This window comes from Lepisosteus oculatus, chromosome 17 (genome assembly GCF_040954835.1).
Source record: "Lepisosteus oculatus isolate fLepOcu1 chromosome 17, fLepOcu1.hap2, whole genome shotgun sequence".
Classification (NCBI taxonomy): Eukaryota; Metazoa; Chordata; class Actinopteri; order Semionotiformes; family Lepisosteidae; genus Lepisosteus; species Lepisosteus oculatus.
Genome location: NC_090712.1, coordinates 662,859 through 680,285, shown reverse-complemented (window position 1 = coordinate 680,285; position 17,427 = coordinate 662,859). Strand labels below are relative to the sequence as shown.

The window sequence follows — 17,427 nt, the reverse complement described above, 5'->3', positions numbered from 1 at the left end:
TGCTCGGCTCGTGCTCCTGGGGAGCCCTGTGTGAGCAGGACCTCTGTGCCTTGTGGGGTCACAAACACATCGGGGGCCTTTTTCACACAACCAGAGCTCCTGGATTAGCTGCGGAATCGTGTAGGCGCAGAGTGGAATACTTCAGGGCTACCACTGACTGATGGTAAGTTTAATGTTCGACAGCTTAATTTAAAAAGCTGCTGGAACGTGGTTCAGTGATTCACGAGCAGTTCTGCCTCACAGCCTCAATGTCCCTGGTGGGTGCTGAGATTACAGAGGGATGGTGGGAGGGCCCATACTGACAGCAGGCCCCTCTGTCTCCTGTCTTGGCAGGTGGAGGACCCCAGCCAGCCCAATGACGAGGGCATCACAGCGCTGCACAACGCCGTCTGTGCTGGACACACGGAGATCGTCAAGTTCCTCGTGCAGTTCGGCGTCAACGTCAACGCAGCCGACAGCGATGGCTGGTGAGCATCTCCCCTCGTGAAGCCAAGAACGAGGTTCAGATCACTTAGCCGGTCTGGTACGGACCTTGTTATCTGTGAATGGCATCATTCGTGCCAGGGAAGGGTTTTTGAGCTATTTCTGGATATCCAGAGTCCGCCAGTCAAGGACATTGGAACTGAGATGCCAGCAGTGTGGCTTCGGCCCTTGTGAGCTTTAATGCAGCTCTCGAGAGATACTTCTGTATATTGATGAATCCTTCAGACTGAGAGGAACTCGGTGCTTCGCAGAAGCACAGGGTTTATCCTCACTGTGCGGAAACTGCTCGTCCATATTCATGCCTCAGGTTTGGTCCATGGAGTAACCGTTTAACCTTTTAAGAGCTGCTGGGCAGGCTGGTAGGAAATAAGTGGGCGTCCCTCTGATGAAGCATTGTCCCCTGCTCTCAGGACGCCTCTGCACTGCGCCGCCTCCTGTAATAACGTGCAGGTGTGCAAGTTCCTGGTGGAGTCGGGGGCGGCTGTGTTTGCCATGACCTACAGCGACATGCAGACGGCAGCAGACAAGTGCGAGGAGATGGAGGAAGGCTACAGCCAGTGCTCCCAGTTCCTGTATGGTGAGTGAGGCGGTTCTTCTCCACTCTTCCTTCTCTTTCTGAAGAGACGAGACAGCTGATCTCTCCAGCACGGCCTCAGCAGCCTGGCTACGTGGTGCGTCTGAGCCCTGGCAGCTCCTCTGGAGAAGACAACACATGTGCCGATTTTACTCTTTCTTAATTTTATTGTTGTTGATTTCTTAGTGTCGTCTAAAGTAAGAGGTTTGACCAGTCACTGCTTTCCCTCACTCAGGCACTCTCTGGAGTCTTCTGAGTTGTTTGGTGTCCCTTTGCAGCTGACCAGCTGTGTGTGTGTGTGTGTGTGTGTGTGTGTGTCCCTCAGGTGTGCAGGAGCTCTGCATGGCCTGATGACCTCTGTGTGTGTGTGTCCCTCAGGTGTGCAGGAGAAGATGGGGATCATGAACCGGGGGGTGGTGTACGGCCTGTGGGATTACGAGTCGGAGAACGAGGACGAGCTGGAGTTCAAGGAGGGCGACTGCATGACTATCATCCGCCGGGAGGACGAGGATGAGATCGAGTGGTGGTGGGCGCGCCTGGGAGAGAAGGAGGGCTACATTCCCCGAAACCTGCTGGGGGTGAGTCAGTGACTAGATATGTAGTCCCACTTCAACCTCTGGGGGGCGCTCTTCCTCCCCAGAGCACGGAGCTGTAGAACCTGCTGCCAGTAACTGCGTGTAGAAATGCCTAGAACACCTCTTCAGTTGTTAAGGGAAAGATAGATTTTTCAGTGATTTTTTTTTTCTTGTTCCTGGAAAGGTTCACAGTATTTCTCTGTTGCATTGTAATGCTGTGATTGTTAAGTCACTGACCAATGTTTTTCTTCTGCTTGACAGCTGTATCCAAGGATCAAGCCCAGACAGAGAAGCCTGGCTTGACGATGCTGGTCTGCACTTCATCACAGATTAAACTTCGACTCCTCTCTTTTGGGGAAAGAAGGAATCTCATGCCGGGAATGAAGAACACTAATACATGAAGGAATAATCTTTTCCTGTCTATCATTCGGGAACAACCAAAACTGAGTCTCACACCGCACTGGTGTTGACAGGCTGGACCTCAGGCTGTCTGTAGAAGCACGCGCCACTATTTTCATCTTGGAGGATTTTAAAAAGGAGATATTTTTTCAGTGAACAAGAGATGGGAATTTATCTGAATACAATCTGCATCATACTGGCAGAAGAAAGTTTGTAATTAATTTTTGTATTGAACGAACTATATAACATTCCCTCTAAATGTTAGATGAGAATTTCTAAATTAAAAACAGTATTTTCCATAGTTTCTTTTTCCACAAATGCATTTATGAGCCGATTCTTTATATTAGTTTTAAACGGAAGCAGGGTTGAAGTGCTGTTTAAGACTTAAAACTTTCTCTATCAGAGAGGTGCAGAGCTTTTTAGTACAGATTGAAATAAAACTGGATATTTCATAATATACTCGTGCACATGGACACAGAGCCTCACTATTAAAATGAACAGCTTTGGCACAGGGAGAATGTGCCTGGTGCAGAACACTAAGCATGAAAGGGAGCAGACTCAAGCACGTTTGTATCAGCGTGGCCTTGGGTCCTTCACAGCAGGCTGTGACCAACAATATGGCACAAAAGTACAATGGGAAAAGGGGAGAAACTTTAGTGCTGTTGGGGTGTTCATTTTAATATAGACAGCTTCTGTATGTATCTCAGCCTACAGGAATATTAGTTTTAGTAAAGTAAGAGAAATAAAACTCAGCATATATGCTATGTATTCATTAAGCTATGATTAATGCACTAGCACTGTAGGTTACTCATAAGGCCTCTGCCATCAGAATACTAGTGTAACATCTTTCTGTTTCTTTATCTATGTTAATGAGCACACAACAGAATGTTGCCTGTATTCAGATAAAAGCATATTACACTTAGTATATCTATATGTCTCAAGGATCTGTCCAATTCAATGCCTTGGAATAGCGTCCGATGGAGACCAGGCTGTGGGCAGCACTGAGTGGTCAGATATGTAGTGACTTCATTTACGTGAAGGACCAGTAAGACCAGTGCTGCAGTGGTTCTGTGGTCGAGATCGTAGCTGGTGCACTGCGGACGCGGCGAGGGAGCCCAGTACGAGGGTGTGATTGCATCACTGCCATGGAGCTCAGTGTAAATACCTGCAGTAGTGCATTCCCATCTGACTAACGTAGCCTCGTGCAGTGTGCACTTGTCAGCCCTGATAGCAGCGCAGCTCACTCCATCCTGGGGTTGGTGGGGGGGTCGGTTGGCGGTATTCATTTTAATTGTCCCCCTCCCCCCACCCCCTGGTGCACTAGTGCGATTTGTCACAGTATCGTCCCCAGGTGGCTGTTCCCCTGCACTAGCGGAGAGAGAGGGGTACTGATGCTTTTCTTTTTTTCCCACAAATGTATTTATTTTCCTTGTGTTGATATTGACTAGAAGTAATAACATCACATGTAGAATTTACAATAAAATGCTTTTGTCAAGAGGTGTGTTGTGTGTCTCTGTGAACGGAGGAGAAGCTGTTCTGTCTCTGGTGGCGCTGGCACATTCTCGCCATCAGATCATCCTGCTGTTGGTAAAGCAGCCTAATCCAGCTCAGCTTTTATAAACTGCAAGTTGCATTTGTTTGGTATTCAAGCTTGTTGACCTCTTTTGGAGTGAACTTGATCAGAAGAGTTAAAAACTGTGATGCCATATAAATTTTTTCTGTCCTGGCTTCTAGCAGGGAACCAGGGTGGTGAAACTGGCAGTAGGAGCAACTTCCTCCCTAAATTGGCAAAACTCTGTATCTTTAACAAGCTGCTGAGCCAAATTGTTGAATCGGATACCATGGGATATTTCAGGAAGGTGCACCCAAAGCTCAGGTCAGTGAGTTACTAGCAACTAAACCACTGGTCTGTTTCTCTCCTGTGTACTTTCATTCTTCCCTGCAGTAACACCTCACAGGACTGAACAGTTCCTACCCTATAGGTCTTCTCTGACCAAGCAGTTGGTTTGAGGAAAGATGAGTTATATAATAAACTTTTCATATCGCACCTTTAAATGTGGCTTCTCAAAGCACTTTACAGAATGACAACAAAAAAAAATACACAAGATGTGTATGATGAAAATACACAATGAGACGAGATAGTAGATGAATACAGTAGGAGTAAAGGGGTATATAACAGAACCAGTTAAGTAAAGGTTCTTCTCAAGAAGAAAGATTTGAGTCTAGATTTGAAGCAGTTGCGAGAAGGTGACTCTCTAAGATCCTTAGGGATAGAGTTCCAGAGTTTTGGGGCATAACAGGAGAAGGCCCTGTCACCCACAGAGTGTAGACGGGCTTGGGGGACAGATAGGAGACCAGAATTAGAAGAGTAAAGGTTGAGAGATGGGGAGTAGGATGATAGCTCAGGTAGGTACTGAGGTACCAAGCCATGTAGAGCTTTATAGGTGATCATGAGGATTTTGAAGTCAACACGAAACTTGACAGGAAGCCAGTGCAAGGACTCTAGGATAGGAGTCATGTGATCACTTGCGCCAGACCTGGTCAAGATTCTGGCTGCTGAAATATGGATATATTTGAGTTTGTTCAATGTGGATCTAGAAACCTCAGTGTGTAGAGCAGTAGTGTTACAGTAGTCAATTCGGGAGAAGAAAGTGTATTTATCAGCTTTTCATCAAAAGTTAGTGGTAACATAGGATGTAGGAGATATTGTCAAAACATCATTTTCTCCTCAGAAATATGTTGCACATGTGGGCGGAATGTCAAGCCTGAATCAAATATCACCCCCAGGTTTTTACATTTTGACTGAAGCTCAAGTACAGTACCATCCACAGATAGGGTTGCAGCATTGGCTTTACAGAGTTTAAAGGTGGGGAGCCAATAAGCATGACTTCGGTCTTATCACAGTTTAGATTAAGGACATTTTGAGTCATCCATGTTTTGTCAAAGAAGCCATTAGAATAGAGACTACATCAGGTGTCAGCTTTGGTATGTACTGTATGTAGATTTGAGTCAGTATCATCAGCATAGAAATCGTAGTTGAGGCCATGTGATCTTAAAGGCTGACCAAGTGGAAAGATGTAAATGCTGAAAAATAGAGGGCCCGGTATCAAGCACTGAGGAACACCAGACTTATCGAGTCCAATTTCAGACCTAAATCTGCCAAGACAAACAAAGTGACAGCGATCAGTGAGGTAAGATTTGAACCATTTAAGAGCAGTGTCAGAATCTCCAGACAGTCTCAAGATGAGTAAGTAAGATATCATGGTTTACAGTGTCGAAAGCAGCACTGAGATCAAGAACAATAAGGACAGAAAGAGAATCAGAAGCTATTAGAAGATCATTAGTGACTTTGATCAGGGCAGTTTCTGTACTGTGAAGTTGTCAGAAAACTAGATTGGAGGGGTGTGAAAAGGTTATTTGCAATGAGATGGTAATTTAATTGAATTGCAACAGCATGTTCTTGAATTTTTGAAAGAAAGGGTAAGTTGGAAAAGGGGCAAAAATTATGATACAGGGGTAATTGCAGTAGTTTTGAGGACCACTAGTACAACACCAGTGCTCAAGGATTAATTTATTATGTTGAAGACAATGGGGCAGAAAGGACTCTGAAATAGGACTGAAAGTGGGAATGGGATCTAATAGGCAGGTGGTGGTAAACCATTTTACTGATGATTCCAGAGTTAAGAAGAGAGAATTTAGAGAGAAGGGAACCAGTAAAGTTAGGCAAACAGAAGTTAGGCAAACTATGGCTGCTGTCGCATCATCCAGGTGGGGCTGCACATTGGAGATGGTGGAGGGGAGTCCCCATTACCTGTAAAGTGCTTTGAGTGGAGTGTCCAGAAAAGCGCTATTTAAGTGTAAGCAATTATTATTATTATCTAGTATAATGTGATATATATGATATAATGTGTAACCTGCTTTGAACAGCACGAAGTACAGTACTGTACTTAGTTGACCTGTTAGTTCTGTTTAATAGAGGAGTCTGATCACTTGCATTGAGTAACTGTTTTAGTTGTGAATTTAGACAGTTGAAACAGTCTCTTAATGGTGTGATTCTGAGACCGTCTAGTGAAAACAGGAGACCTTTCTACAACAATTGTGCTTCTCTTTGAGGCTTTCGAAACGTTCTCCAGCGCTTACCCATGTATTTCTCTAACCCCAATGCATTCTCAATTCCCAGAAACATTTTACTCTAACGAGGTGTTCAATAAACGGATTTTCTGAGAGGTACCCATGACAAGTGGCAAGAGTATATCCTACTTTGCATTTTAAACCGAATGAATTAAGAAATACCACCCATCATTTTACATCTAGAAGTTGATAAGATTATCCCTTCAAATAAAGTAATACTTGACACCTTTCACTCTTTTCTCAATGCCATCCCAGCTAGTGCTGTATGCTGTATTGATGACGTTGTCACCGGCTCGTTTTGATGACGTGTTATCGCTGCCTGTGATGTTGGAGGGAAGTCCGAAATAAGGAGACTGTTTTGGTTGTGGATTCAGGGTTTCGTAACAGTTCTGTGGGGACCGCTGTAGTAAGTTTATCGTTTCTGTGTGAAATATTCTTCTTTTTTAACAGAATAACTTGTAGGCGTTTGAGTGTTTTATTTGACATTTATAATGCCACTTTAACATTTATGTTGTATTTAAAATTTATTTCGATGGTTCTTAATGATGCAGGCGGAGGTCTGTGATAACATCGGAAGGTAAAGAGTACAGTTAACATAAACATAACCACTACACATTTACACCTTGAGTTGTAACTGTAACTGTGTACTGTTGAGAATGCCGCCGTTTGTAATTCTCTTACTTCTTTAGCGTTGTAAAGCCTGTGTCTTGGATGGTAGTTTTAGTTTAGAGTTACAGTCAGTCGCTGTCAGGATACAATACCTGGGTGTGCTCGTCTCCTAGGCTGTTAGCCGTCTGGATCTGAGAGTCTCATTCTAACTCCAGTTTCCAGAATCAGCCACACGGCCGACACCGAGCACCCGTGAGACCGTGTTCCTGCGTGGACTGTGGACTGAGTGCCACTGCCGCCGGTCAGTGTTTCCTGACCCGCTGGGGGTATCAGGGAAAATAAGTAAACACGCTACTGTCCTTCGGCAGCGTACTTTAAAACACCTAAATATGGCCACAGCACGTATAGATTACTTTTGTTCTGTGATTTAAATTAAGTACATATAGCCGCAGCAGGTACAGATCAATGTCCTTCTGCACTGTAATTTTAAAGAAATATTGCCACACAACACATATAGATAACTGACCTACTGCACAGTAACTTAAAATAAGTAAATATAGCCACATTATATGTAGATGAAAACGAATATTTAATTCCCATGCCCAGTAAAAGTGTAGAACCGATCTTCTGTTCACTATGAAACCTGAAATGGCGCTTTGGAACAAATCGGTAACCTCATTCCCCAGTGTGTGTTGTTGGATCATGAGCAGGGGTAATAAATGCTGATTCCCCTTCTTGGACAGCTGTTATACCTTAAAAGTCCTCGTAATAATAATAATAATAATAATAATAATTGCTTACACTTATATAGCGCTTTTCTGGACACTCCACTCAAAGCGCTTTACAGGTAATGGGGACTCCCCTCCACCACCACCAATGTGCAGCGTAGACGGATAGGTAATTAAAAATAAGTCAATAACTGCTTCAGCGCAGTGCCACTGATCGAGATCTAGAGGTGTCACTGTTCCCCCGATACCGAACGTTTCTGACGTGACTCATGGGAATGTCGTGTGTGCCGCCCCTCAGGAGCCGCGCCCGCGATGCAGTATGGGAAGGAGCGCGTGGTGGCGCTGGTGGACATGGACTGTTTCTACGTGCAGGTGGAGCAGCGCCTCAATCCCGAGCTGAAGGACAAGCCCTGCGTGGTGGCGCAGTACAAGACCTGGAAGGGCGGAGGGTGAGGGGCGCGGGGCCGCAGCGTCCACCAGTATCGCCGGTTCTTTCTCGTCCTGACGTCCTGTCCCGTCCTTCTCCTTCTCCTTCTCCAGCATCATTGCCGTGAGCTATGAAGCCCGGGCGCACGGAGTCACCAGGAACATGTGGGCTGACGAGGCCAAGAAGCTCTGCCCTGAGCTGCAGGTGGCCCGGGTTCGAGAGGCCCATGGCAAAGCTGACCTCACCCTGTGAGTGAGCAGCTCGCTTTGAACTAGCATAACAACAACACAAGGAAATAATCTTATAGTTTGTGCCAGACCCAGAATAGTCTATTTAGAATCAGATTTTTTTTTGCTTACCTTTCTTCTGTGATGCAGATATATAGAGTTTATAGACTCCCCATGTAACGTGATGCTACCAGAACTCTTTTGTAATGTGTGGCAGTCCTGAGTGGTTGCGCTCTGAATGTCTGTCTGTGTCCCTGTCCAGTTACCGGGAGGCCAGTGTGGAGGTGATTGAGGTGATGTCTCGCTTTGCCGTGATCGAGAGGGCCAGCATTGACGAGGCCTATATGGACCTGACCAGCACTGTGCGGCAGAGACTCCGGGAGGCAGCTGAGCTGTGTCCTGATCCCAGTCTGCTGAGGAGCACTTATGTCGAGGGGTTTCCCCTGACAGCCTCTGGCCAGCAGGGGGAGCCAGAGGAGCAGACTCTGCAGGATAAAGGTGTGTTTGCAGCTGGGAAAAATGATAAAACATGCACTGAAAAAAATCCAAAACAGGAAGTGTTGAGAGCTGTCTGCAACTCAAATGTAGTTGATGTAAGTGCTTCTGTAGAGTGAGGTTCATCCCCTTCCCTGACGGTCTCATAGCTCATAGCTGTGTGTGTGGTGCCATCCTGGCTGGGGTCAGCTAGCTGTGCTCTGCTGTGTGTCTCGCAGAGGAGAGACGCTGTCAGGGCCTCCAGCAGTGGCTGGCCACCCTGCCCTCCCCGCTGACTGTGGCCTGCCCCGAAGTCCAGCTGGCGGTGGGCGCTATGATTGTGGAGGAGATGAGGGCTGCCGTGGAGAAGGAGACTGGTTTCCGCTGCTCGGCAGGAATCTCACACAACAAGGTGAGGCCCCTCAAGCCCCTGTTCACAGGCCTGGAGCGACCAGGGGGCGGGGGACAGTCCGGGCAGCCGTCAGCCACTAGGGCAGTCTAATGGCTTAGCGGCCATGGTGTGTCGGAATTAACAGACCTGCAATCTGTCTGCCTCACATCACTGGGTATTCCTAGACCTGCAGAATCTTCTGACATTCCCTGACTGAAATAATTATTTAATTGGACCAAATGAGATTTTCACCAGCTGGTGATTGAGAGGGTCGGGCAGTTTGGCCTGAGCAGCAGCAGTGAACAGCACTTCTCTAGACCAGTAGTTCTCAAACCTTTTGGACCAAGTACCACCCCTGATCAAACCAAAGCATCCAAGTACCACCTACTGTACAAGTCATTTTCTCAGAGGAACCCCAGAAAATCTCAATGACCAACATGAGTGTGCGTGCACGCACACTCTCACATACACGTATAATAAATATTATAATAATAAACTTTATTTGATATAGCGCCTTTAAAGGTGGCTTTTCAAAGCACTTCACAGAATGACAATAGGAACAACAACAATTAAAAATAAACAATAAAAAAGCACCATTTCAGTGAGAGGGGTGAGCCTGTTTAGTTGAGCAAAGGAAATGGGAATTCATTAGTCGAGCCTTGATACAATTCACAACAGAGTCTAACAGATTTTAAATCCTCAGGCATTTTCTTGACGGCCAAGGCCTTGCGGTGGATGCTGCAGTTAATATCTGGAGCAACCTCTCTAATTCGTGCAACTACATCACTGTTTCGGCTTGTCATTGCTCTAGCACCGTCTGTACAAACTCCGACGCATTTGATCCAGTCGATGCCATTCTCTTCGATAAATTCAATCAGAAGTTGAAATATGTGCTCTCCTGTAGTTCCTGTTGGTAGCGGTTTACAGAAGAGAAAGTCCTCATGGGATATGCTCTTAAACTCGTATCGAACGTAAACGAGCAAATTGGCCAAATCAACGACATTTATAGACTCATCTAATTGCAGTGAAAAGCATCTGCTCATCTTAACACACTCTATCAGTGTACTTTTGACATCATCTGCTATATCAATAATTCTATGAGAGACTGTGTCTTTCGGAAGGGGCAACAGGTCGAGCTGTTCAGCAGCTTTTTCTCCCCACATAATACGTGTCAGTTCTTTTGCCAACAGTAAACAAAGTTCTTCACAAATAGTGTGGGGCTTACCTGCTTTAGCAATCCGTAAGCTTGCATTTTTCCCTGTTTCCATTTCAGGAGTTTGTCTCAGAAGTTAAAAGAAGTTTATATTTCATGCGCATGGGAGCAAAACACAGAGACGCTCGGTGTATTTTTCTCAAATTAACCTAGAACAGTTCTTAAATATATTTCTGTTATCTATCACGCTTTCCTGTGCTCACGAGATTGCCAGCGTTTGTAGTATGCATTTCTATGCTTTCCTGTGCTTACAACATTGGCATTGTTCCAAAATCACATACATCCTCTCTCTTGCAGGTGTTGTCGAAACTTGCCTGTGGCCTGAACAAGCCGAACAGACAGACCATCCTGCCCCTGGGGTCTGTGCCTCAGCTGTTCAGCACTCTGCCCATCAGGAAAGTGTGAGTATTGTCTGTGCTCACGCCCACGTTCCCAGTTTCGGTTTTCTGCACTGCCTTCACAGACATCTCTTAAACCACTGGAGCCAGGCTCCCTGTACCGGCCTTGCAGACTCTTGTAATGTAAACATTTCCTTGTTTACGAGACACACGTAAGCAAAACTTGCTGAATGTGCAGTAACAAGACACATCGCAGCCCATACAGACGTGAGCGCGGGGAGTCCGCGGAGTGAGTAGGTGACAGCTCTGTGCTCCCTCACTGTGTATTGAAGCTGCGGTCTCTTCTGTTCATGTGGTGAAGACGTCACCTGGGGGGGAAGCTGGGAGCCGCTGTTGCCGAGAGCCTGGAGGTGGAGCACATGGGAGAGCTCACCCAGTTCACACAGGGGCACCTGGCCGAGCGCTTTGGGGAGAAGACGGGGTGAGTCCACCCAGCGGGAGACAGACTCTGTAATTCTAGCTCCTTGGGAAGCCTGATGAAGGTGCTTCAGGTTCACCGGCGCGTAGGAAAGATCATATGAAGTTCCACCAGCCGAGCAGTGATTGACTGTACCAGGCCTGAAGGTGTATTTGACACAAGTGGCTTCAGGTGCTTGTTAATGGAGAATTTGCATCAATTGTATTGTTAAAGCACTGCTCTTATCAGTTAAGAGAAATTAAATGGCTGTGTCAGAAAGTCTTATTGGGTGAGGAATAAAAAAAATCCAGATTCCATGTTGGAGTGTCTGTTCTGCTCTCCTCCCAGGCAGTGGCTTTACGACCTGTGCCGAGGGATCGAGATTGAGCCAGTGAAGCCCCGACAGCTGCCCAAATCCATTGGCTGCAGCAAGAACTTCCCAGGGAAGACTGCCCTGGTCACCCGAGAGCAGGTATCCCAGCATCCTCGCGCAACTACTATGGACTCCATTTTCAAATCTTTGATATAAGCTTCTTTCAATGGTTTGTCTCTTGACAGTTTTGCAGATTCTCACTGCTGAATGTCGTGTTTCAGTGTAGTATCTGTGAAAATGTATTAATGTTGTATGTGTGTGCTCCCATGAAGGGTCTTAGTCTCTGTCTGTGCCCTCAGGTGCAGCATTGGTTTCTGCAGCTGGCTTTTGAACTCGAGGAGCGACTGACCAAGGACAGAGAGATGGTGAGAATTGGCTGTCCCGCAGACAGTGTCACATTCTTGCAGTTTTAAAGTACAAATTGTGCGCAACTCTGGGACAAAAACATGCAAATGAATGCATGTTTTTATTCTACTACAGTTGAAAAGTGTAAAAGATTAATCTTAACAGTTATCACCAGCAACACCGTAAAACCAGATTCTGATTGTAAGTACTCTACGTGCTGTATGTCTGTTAAAACCCCTGAACACAACGAGAGATAATTATGGACTGACAGGGGCTGTTAAACATTACTTCTGCTTTGTCTTTGTGTTTTCTGGCTGCTGAAACAGAGCCACATCATGGCTCAATAAAGTGACAGTCAGCAGGTGTTTCCTGTTCCGTTTTGATTATTGATAAGTTTGTATCTAACACTGTCAGCCACCATGGGTAGATCTGTGCCTTTGAAGTTTGTGCTTCAGGCAGCAGTCTGCCGTAAAGGTCAGGGGTTGTGGGTCCCGATCCCAAATGGGACCCCACTGTCAGGCACACACACTGCCTCCGTGTTAACAGGTCTGCAGGTCATTATTGTGAATGAGAATGTGTTCTTGCCAGACCGATCTGAAGGAGTAAAAAAGAGAAGAGAAAGCAGATTGCCAGATCCCTAAGGGCAGGCCAGGAGTGCAGACTGCTCTGAACTCCTGACCCCTCCTCTCGCTGTGCAGAACAACAGGGTTGCTCGGCTGCTGACAGTGGGAGTTCGCGTGATGGGGGACCGCCGGGCCAGCAGCTTCTCCCGCTGCTGCGCGCTTGCGCGGTACGAGGCCGCAAAGATCTCCAGCGACAGCTATGCCCTCATCAAGAGCCTCAACACAGCTGGCCCCCACCAGGCTGCATGGCAAGTGACCCTCCCCCCGGGCTGCTGCTGTCCTGCTTGTGCAGTCAGCGCAGTTAGTGCAGTTCACAGAGCAGATCAGTGGAGGTTTGAAGGGAGAGGTGCTCTGAATCCAAGCAGTTTTTCAGAAAGATTTTACAGCCTGAGTACAGTTCTGGTCACTTTCTATTGCTATCATGAATGGGTTACCAGAAGTGATCATTGTGTACATTAGAACTATACAAAATATGTCCACATGGCCCAGTGGCTATTCCTGATCAGGTTATCCCTGCCTTTCAGTTATTGCTGAAATGTCACGTGCAACAGCTGTCTGTGAATTTAAGATGCACCTCAAACCCAGCTCACCTCAGGTCAGGTCCAGCGTGCTCCTCTGCTGCTCTGATCCCCATTGCTCCCCAAGCAGATACAGGCACACCTGCCCCTCTGGTGCTACAGCTGTCCAACTGGTATGTGCCATCTTAAAATCCTTAAACAACACTCATTGCTTAGGATCTTCTTTAAGTGCAGTGTGGCAGGTTTTTATTTGAGGTCTCCTTTTTGATATATAAGAAAGGTTTGATTCCCAAGATCTTCAGGTTTCTTAGTTTGTTGTTAGCAGTAAACCTGAGTGTTGGAGGTTGAGCAGTATGAGCAGGTGGTGAACAGTGGTGGGGGGCAGAGCTCTTGGCTTATGTCGGCCTGTGCTCTGTGCTGCAGGAGTCCGGCTCTCACTCTGCTGCACCTGTCTGCCAGCAAGTTCTCCGAGCCGCCTGCAGCCTCGGCCGGGGGAATCACCAGCTTCCTGAGCAGCGGTGCCGCAGCGACACAGACGCCCCCCAGCCCAAAGAGAGAGGCAGGACCCAAGCAGCCTGGTGCCATCCAGTCCTTTTTTCAGAGGGCCTCTGTCAAGAAGAAGGAGGGCTGTGAAATGTCAGCGCTGTCTTCCTCCTCAGACCTGACATCTCTTCCTCCTTCTGAAAACCATCCCCCCACTCCCTCACCGGCCAGGCCATCGGTTGGCATCTCTTTCTTTCACAGGAAGGCTCTAGAGGACGGAGGAATGCGTCTCTCTGAAGACTTGCTGGATCCGGCCAGACCAGTAGCCTGGGCACAGGCAGGGGTGGGTCTGAGGGAGGAGCAGAGTTCTGGGGCAGAAAGCGCAGCAGGAACTGATAGCATAGCAAGCAGTGCAGAAACCCAAGAGAAAGCCGTGGAGCACATTGCCCCTGGGGTCTCCCCTGACAGCGCCACTGCCCCTGGGGTCTCCCCTGACAGCGCCACTGCCCCTGGGGTCTCCCCTGACAGTACTGAAGCCCCTGGGGTCTCCCCTGACAGTACTGAAGCCCCTGCCCTGCTGAGCGATGTGGACCTGATGAGGTGTGAGAAGTGCAGGGAGCAGGTGTTGGCCTGGGAGATGCCAGAGCACATGGACTACCACTTCGCCCTCGACCTCCAGGAGGCGCTCTCCTCCAGCCCTCAGATCTCCCCTCGGCCGCAGCACCCCCTCGGTAACCCTGGCCCCTCCTGCAGGGGCAAGAGCAGACCCCGGAGCCAACCTGCTCCTCGCCCCAAGAGGCCGAAGTCTCAGGGCTCCAGCCACACCCTGGACTCCTTCTTCAAGAGGAGCTAGGCCGGCCAGCCCGCGGACGCGGATGACCTCAGGCCGTGGGAGTCAGTGCCGAGAGTGCAGGTTCCATTCCAGGGCACTCCAGGAAGCTGGAGCATTTTCAAGCAAAAAAGCACAGAGAAGCAGTGACCAACAGAAGGCCGACTCGCTTCCTTTTCTTGTTTGAATCAAAAGATCATGATTGGATAAATCCATAATGGTCTGCCTTCAGCCGTGCTGAGTCAGTGTTCAATTTTAACACTGTCAAATGGCCCTACAGGGCACTATACATAGTGTTTTGTACCTGTTTTGCCTTCTGATTCTGAAGTTTAAAACATGATTTTCCTCAAGGGGGCAGTGTGGCCTCACTGGAGCTGACATGACATGAGTGTTGACTTCCCATCAGCTTTTTGCAATTAAGTACATTTTTGCTTTTATCAAGTGTTGCACAAATGTAATTTACCTTTCAAAATGGCAAAAACTGCTTTTTAACAATGGACACATTTATTTTTAAGTAGTATGTAAATTGAGGAATATACAAGAAGTGAGTGTTGAATGATCGAATGATCGATTTTTAAGCATGTTTACCCTATTAAAATCTATTATGCAGCTGCTCTCTGTACCGTTCATTCTGTAACATTTTAGAAAGTACAAAGCATCATGTCAGGTGTTTCTGCTATAGTGTTATTGCAGTTGAACGCAAAATCATTTCTGACACTGTGGAGAAGCTCTGTCCAGGTAAAGGGCTTGACTCTCTTTGATGCTTTGTGCTCCTGCTCTGGAATAAGAAGTTGTTGCAGTAGTGTTTATGTACCAAACTGAACCCTCCCATACAAAAAGACAACTCCTGAAGCATCATGCTTGGGTAAAATGGGTATTCCTAAAGTCTCACTCTCACATCTCAAGAATTTAAAGAAGCTTAAAGTGAACACTGACTTTTCAATGGAGTATTTAAAATGACCAATGGAGAGAATACTACAGGATAAGATGTCTGTTGGCCACCCATGCAGAGATACGGTTTTATATTCCATGATACAGATCATAGGACACGGGCAAGGCAAAGTGAGACATGATATATGCCTGGAGCAGCTAAAAATACCTTACATAGAACATTTTCTCAAGAGCCCTTCCTGAATTGTTGTGAAAGCAATGTAGGCAGCCTGTATTTGGGGCTGTTGTCCTGGAGAGCTGAGCTCCCTAGGGCAGTGGGACTGACCAGGTCTCCCACATGGTGCAGCAAAGCCTATTATATGGCAGTGTGCTGCTTTCAGTCATGTCCCTTTGACCCTGATTTCCACCTGCTTTGTTTTAGTTTCATTTTCCTGAAATGATAGCCCTTGCTGATAGTGTTGAACAAAAACTTGCCTGCTGAGTGCTGGCTTCAGAGTACCACAATGCACGCTGAAAATATTGCTGTTCTAGAATGTTTTTTTGCCATTATACTAATAAGGCAACATTTATGCATAACAGTTCTGCCTGCTGTACAGTTCTCAGACGAGACCACTTGTGCACAACAGCTGCATAGCTGTAAATAATTGCTGAAGTGAAATGGTTTTATTTCCTGTCAAGAGCAGATGAAAATGTGTCCATTTTATTAAAGAAAGTTAGGTAACATTCAAGACTATTTAATGTTTGGACAATACCATTTATTCCTTTTTTTCAAACATTTCATGGCCTACATGTTCATTGAGCCCCAACTGAGAAGGTGTGATTAAGGGCAATACAATTAAGTTTGATTCAGACAGAGGCCTTAGTATTCAGGGTTCTGTTTTGGCAATGAATTTGTTTCTTGTTGTTTGCGGAGGGGCAAAGTTGGCACCCTCTGGTACTTGACTGTTGTGTCTGGACTGTGAGGCCTGTGGTTCCTCTCTCTCGCTTATCTCCCTGTGCAGGCCCAGGGTTGAGGGCTGAGGATTATCAAGCCTGTGGACGCAGTTTATCATCAGAGCAGACTCTTGCAAAACAGCTCTCCAGCTTCATCAGGGCTTCTGTTTCAACACCCTCAAGCCTGTTTGTGTCAGTATTTACAATAGTTTTCACAACCAAGTCTCATAGCGAGTGCCTGCTGAATTTAATTTAATTTCATCTCATTCCTGGAACAGTTTAAAGCTCTTTGTTCTTGATTGAACTCTTCACCTGTGTTTCATCATATACAGGGCACCCCAGGTCAAATTGCATGTTTCACAATGCATGAAAAGAGGCTAACAGCCTCTGCAGAGTACAAACTTAAACATGACAGATTTCTGCACATTTAATAAACAATTACTATTTGCTGAATTTAACAGATTGAAAAAAAAAATGAATGTCACATGTGCAAATGTTTCTGCAGGTCCTCTACAGTCCCATGTGGATTCTGCTTTGCATACCTTACCAATGTATCGTCAGTTCTATCAGACATTTTTCTGAGGCTTCCAGATCTTGCCTTGACTTCAAGTTCCCCTTTACTTCCATTTCTTAATGATCAATAATAACAGTGAAAATTCCAGCTAGAAGCATTAAGATATCTTTTATAGTCTTCCCTTGCTTTGTAATAGTCAATTATTTTTATTTTCAAGTCCTGAGTCAGCTGCTTAGAGGAGCCCATGGTTGTTGAGACCAGGCACAACATCCTGAAAGGTCAGAAGGGTTAGAGTATTTATTCAACACCGGAATTGTCTTTATCCGTCTTAAATTAAGATCTAACAAGTCGATCAAAGAGGCCTTAAAAAATATTAACCAACTGGAAGGGTGCCCAAACGTTTGCAAATGCCACATACACTTTTTTTATTTTTTCAATCGGTTAAATTCAGCAAATCAATCGTAATTGTGCAAAATATGCAGAAATATATCAGGTTTAAGTTTGTACCTTAAGGAGGTTGAGGCTACTTATTTTCCCTTAGAGATTCAGTTAAACATGCAATTTGACCAGGGGTGCCCAAACTTTTGGATACAACTGTAAATATGTGAGAATGTATAAAACGTGTTTATAAAGACAGACACGTTGTAAGATTTGAAGAACAAGAGGTAAATTGATTTTTACCATTAATCTTTTTAAGTGTAAAATAAAAATTGTGTAAGTAGAATGCACTGTATGGAAAACATTAATTTGTGATTATCTCACTGAGAAAAGGAAACCACCTCCTTTCATAATGATCCATTCCAGCTTGTTAACGGTGATCTGAGGTTTCAACGCTCAAACTCCTGGTCCCTTCACTCACACCAGTGGCAATTTTCATTCAGCTCTTTAAAAT

At 46.0% G+C, this 17,427-nt stretch overlaps 2 protein-coding genes across 7 annotated transcripts in view; both read left to right on the top strand.

Moving 5' to 3' along the window:
- tp53bp2a (tumor protein p53 binding protein, 2a) overlaps positions 1–3,526 on the top strand; it is a 39,024-nt gene extending 35,498 nt beyond the window's left edge. For all 4 annotated transcript variants that reach the window (XM_069180076.1, XM_069180073.1, XM_069180074.1 and 1 more), the window contains 4 exons: positions 334–467; positions 894–1,060; positions 1,436–1,635; positions 1,894–3,526. In XM_069180076.1, the coding sequence (XP_069036177.1) occupies positions 334–467; positions 894–1,060; positions 1,436–1,635; positions 1,894–1,935 (543 nt within the window). In that variant the 3' untranslated portion in view covers positions 1,936–3,526. The remainder of the gene's footprint in view (positions 1–333; positions 468–893; positions 1,061–1,435; positions 1,636–1,893) is intronic.
- A 2,952-nt stretch (positions 3,527–6,478) lies between these two features.
- Positions 6,479–15,809, top strand: polh (polymerase (DNA directed), eta). Of its 3 annotated transcripts, none has more exons than XM_069180077.1 (12): positions 6,489–6,568; positions 6,945–7,072; positions 7,798–7,948; positions 8,040–8,174; positions 8,416–8,651; positions 8,867–9,039; positions 10,529–10,632; positions 10,931–11,050; positions 11,375–11,498; positions 11,699–11,764; positions 12,443–12,615; positions 13,309–15,809. In XM_069180077.1, exons 3-12 carry the CDS (start codon positions 7,812–7,814, stop codon positions 14,219–14,221), a joined length of 2,181 nt encoding a protein of 726 aa, XP_069036178.1. In that variant the 5' UTR covers positions 6,489–6,568; positions 6,945–7,072; positions 7,798–7,811; the 3' UTR covers positions 14,222–15,809. The 3 variants fall into 3 exon arrangements, with proteins under 3 accessions (XP_069036179.1, XP_069036178.1, XP_069036180.1); XM_069180079.1 differs by having other exon boundaries at positions 6,495–6,568; positions 6,987–7,072; XM_069180078.1 differs by lacking the exon at positions 6,945–7,072 and having other exon boundaries at positions 6,479–6,568.
- Positions 15,810–17,427: the final 1,618 nt, after the last annotated feature.